Source organism: Trypanosoma equiperdum (genome assembly GCF_001457755.1).
Source record: "Trypanosoma equiperdum strain OVI genome assembly, contig: ctg_617, whole genome shotgun sequence".
In the NCBI taxonomy this organism is placed as follows: domain Eukaryota; phylum Euglenozoa; class Kinetoplastea; order Trypanosomatida; family Trypanosomatidae; genus Trypanosoma; species Trypanosoma equiperdum.
In genome coordinates, this window is record NW_027124551.1 from 2353 (window position 1) to 5125 (window position 2773).

Genomic DNA, 2773 nt, shown 5'->3' on the forward strand with positions numbered 1-2773 from the left:
GTTAGCTTGACGATTCACAGCGCTGTAGTTTAATCAGCTCTTTCCTGCATTCAAAGTTCCTCTTTATGCATTTTTATAGAAATTGCAGTAGTTAGTTTAACTTATGTGTTGAGATATGCCAGTAATTTTATTAGTTTCTTGTGACAACTACTCTTTCCACCTAATTTCATTTTAAAATTCTTATAAGGTTAGATATATAAACTAGTGTTCTTGATGCTACCACTATCTCTGCACTAGCATTTATATATTTCTGGGTCAAATGTAGAGCAAATCACCTCTTTAGTCATTATACACTTTTTTCTGGTCACAAAATCTAGTTTTTTCTGTATTTTCGTTCATTTTATTCTGCTACCTCCATAGCTGTAGATAACTTACCAACTCAATTATACCTATACACCGTATTCTGTCTTTCAAACATCTCCTTTTATATTATGATGACCATCTTCATGGTTATATTTGAAACTCCGCTTATTTCATCTACTTCTATCTCTCAGTGTTTTAGCACCTCCTTTAATAATAATATTTTTTGTGTGTTTATTGTTCCCTCACATACTCACTGTTCTTTCACTCGCATATTTTCATTGCACTTTTTTAATTATTTTCAGTTGTTTCATCTTTCCCATCCATTCAGTATTATTACTGCTCTTATTATAGTATTAGTTTATGCACACTCACAACACTTTCCTAACTTCACTACTGCCATTATTCTTCTTATCACTAATATAACTATATCAAATATACGTAAAGTAAAAAAATATACAAATATACAAAATTAGAATATTAATCATTTTTTATACTTTATTACTATACTACTGTACATTCATATGCTACTAACAGAAATTCTTTCTAAATCTTTCATGTTTTCCCTAATCGGCACGTTTTCACCAGTAAACGTTATAATATATTAATTTCCACTAAATAGCAAACTTGAGTGATGTCTTTAAAAATCATTAAAAAAGCGAACTTACAAAAAGCAGCAGCAGGAAGAGCAAATTTCTTATTGACAAGAAAACTGTGATCAAGGCATTTAACTATATCCTTATTGCTATTTACAACCCCTCATTTTTTTAACCGCAATACTTTTTACCATTCCTTTTGACCGTGTCACATTTCTCCTTTGTGTCATAATCAGAGCATTTTACACCACTGTTTATCTTTTCTGTTTCTTTGTTGGCTTGCACAACTGTACTTTTTGTACCTTTTTCGCATTTTTCCGTTGTCTTATTATATTTGCATCCCACATCGGGCTTGCACTCCGCTTTTTCCAGTTTTGAGCAATCTTTCGGCTGGTTAACTGCTGTGTCCTTTGTTTTTTCAAGCTCTTCAATTTTTGCTGCCAATTCGGCTGCGGTTTTCTGAGTATAAAATTGCAACGCGAGTGCTAACTGTCTTTCATCATTTATCTCACCTAGAGGCTTTTGCTTTGTGCCTTCCGGATCATAAGCAATTTCATCTATCTTGTGGTTGCCTACGAGCGCCCATGTCTTCTGGGTGAAGTTCTCCTGATCTCTGCCATATTTTTCGTCAATCGTCGCTTCGATGTTAGCGAGTTTGTCGCTGCCGTCTGTTTTTTTTGAGCCTAGCAAATAAATTGCCACCGCTGTTCTGAAGCTGCTTGAAGACCTTAGTTCGGCTATGTTTCTTTGGCTGTTCCTTTGGTTTTTAAATATATCGTGCTTCCTCAAGCTGTTGAGCGACCCGTGGGCGTCGGTTAGTACCTGCAAGTCGTTGGCGGTGCTCGTCGCTGCTATCAGGGTATTTATTTGTCTGGGGTTGGCCCCTGCTGTGGCAGTGCCGCCGGTCGCTGAGCGTAGCAGTCCCGCTGCGTAAGGTATCGTGTTGGCTGGGGGTTGTCCAGTGATGTGTGATCCGCTCGCGTGGTCTGTTAGTTCGCAGGCGTCGGCGGTGTCCCCGAGGTTCGTGGTCACTAGTCCGACTGTGGTTCCTAATTTTGTGAATCCATTGTCATCGACGTGTGTAATTTTCGGGTCTGTTTCGGGGGAACTGCTTTTGAATACCTTGCACCCTTTGGCTGCGAGGTCGTCTAGCTTTGTCACCGCACCGGTTGATGCCGTTCCGGCACCGCCGTTACGCTCTGCGAGGCAAGGCAGTGTGCCGGTCGTGGCATATGCCGAACCGAATAGCTTGAGGAACTCTGCTATGTGACCCTGTAGGAAAGCTGCGTGGCTGAGGCCCCGCGTCAGCACGGTGCTTCCTGTGCTGAGTGTCGTCAGCTGCTGCGCGGCGTCGCTAGCTGTTGCCGCTAAAAGTGGTTTCAAAAACTTGGTCGATTCCCTGGTTTGCTCGGCGGCGAAGTATATCTGTAGTTTTAGCATGTCTAGTGAAGCATTTTTTGCCTCAGACGCAATGTGTTTGAGAATCTTTGTTGCTTGTCCGTCCAAAGTATCAAGTTTGTCAACAATGCCACAGAGCGGTTGCCATTGAGCTTTTAATACCGCGCCTTTCGCTCCTGCTGCAGCTTCTGCTCGTGGGTTTAGGACAGCCGCTGCTGTCAGGAGTGCTAGGAGTATGTTGTCCATAGTTTAATATTAACTTTGCTCGCAACAGCAGCTTTTAAGAACGGGGTGGATAGAAAAAAAACATGTCATAAAAGTTATGTTATATCAACGACATCAACTGTCGCTGTGAATGATTGTGTTTTACAAATGATCAGGTTGGCAAAAGACAGACATCTTCATAAAAGCCATGGAAGTTATCACACATTTTAGACCCAAATTTTGTTTTTTGCCTCATTTTTACTTTTGTTTCCAAT

General features: G+C 40.6%; 1 protein-coding gene across 1 annotated transcript; it reads right to left on the bottom strand.

Annotated features, from left to right (window-relative positions):
* Positions 1-1067: 1067 nt before the first annotated feature.
* Positions 1068-2540, bottom strand: TEOVI_000282100 (variant surface glycoprotein (VSG), putative; the record flags this gene model as incomplete). Its single annotated transcript, XM_067225835.1, has 1 exon — positions 1068-2540. One exon carries the CDS (start codon positions 2538-2540, stop codon positions 1068-1070), a length of 1473 nt encoding a protein of 490 aa, XP_067081936.1.
* Positions 2541-2773: the final 233 nt, after the last annotated feature.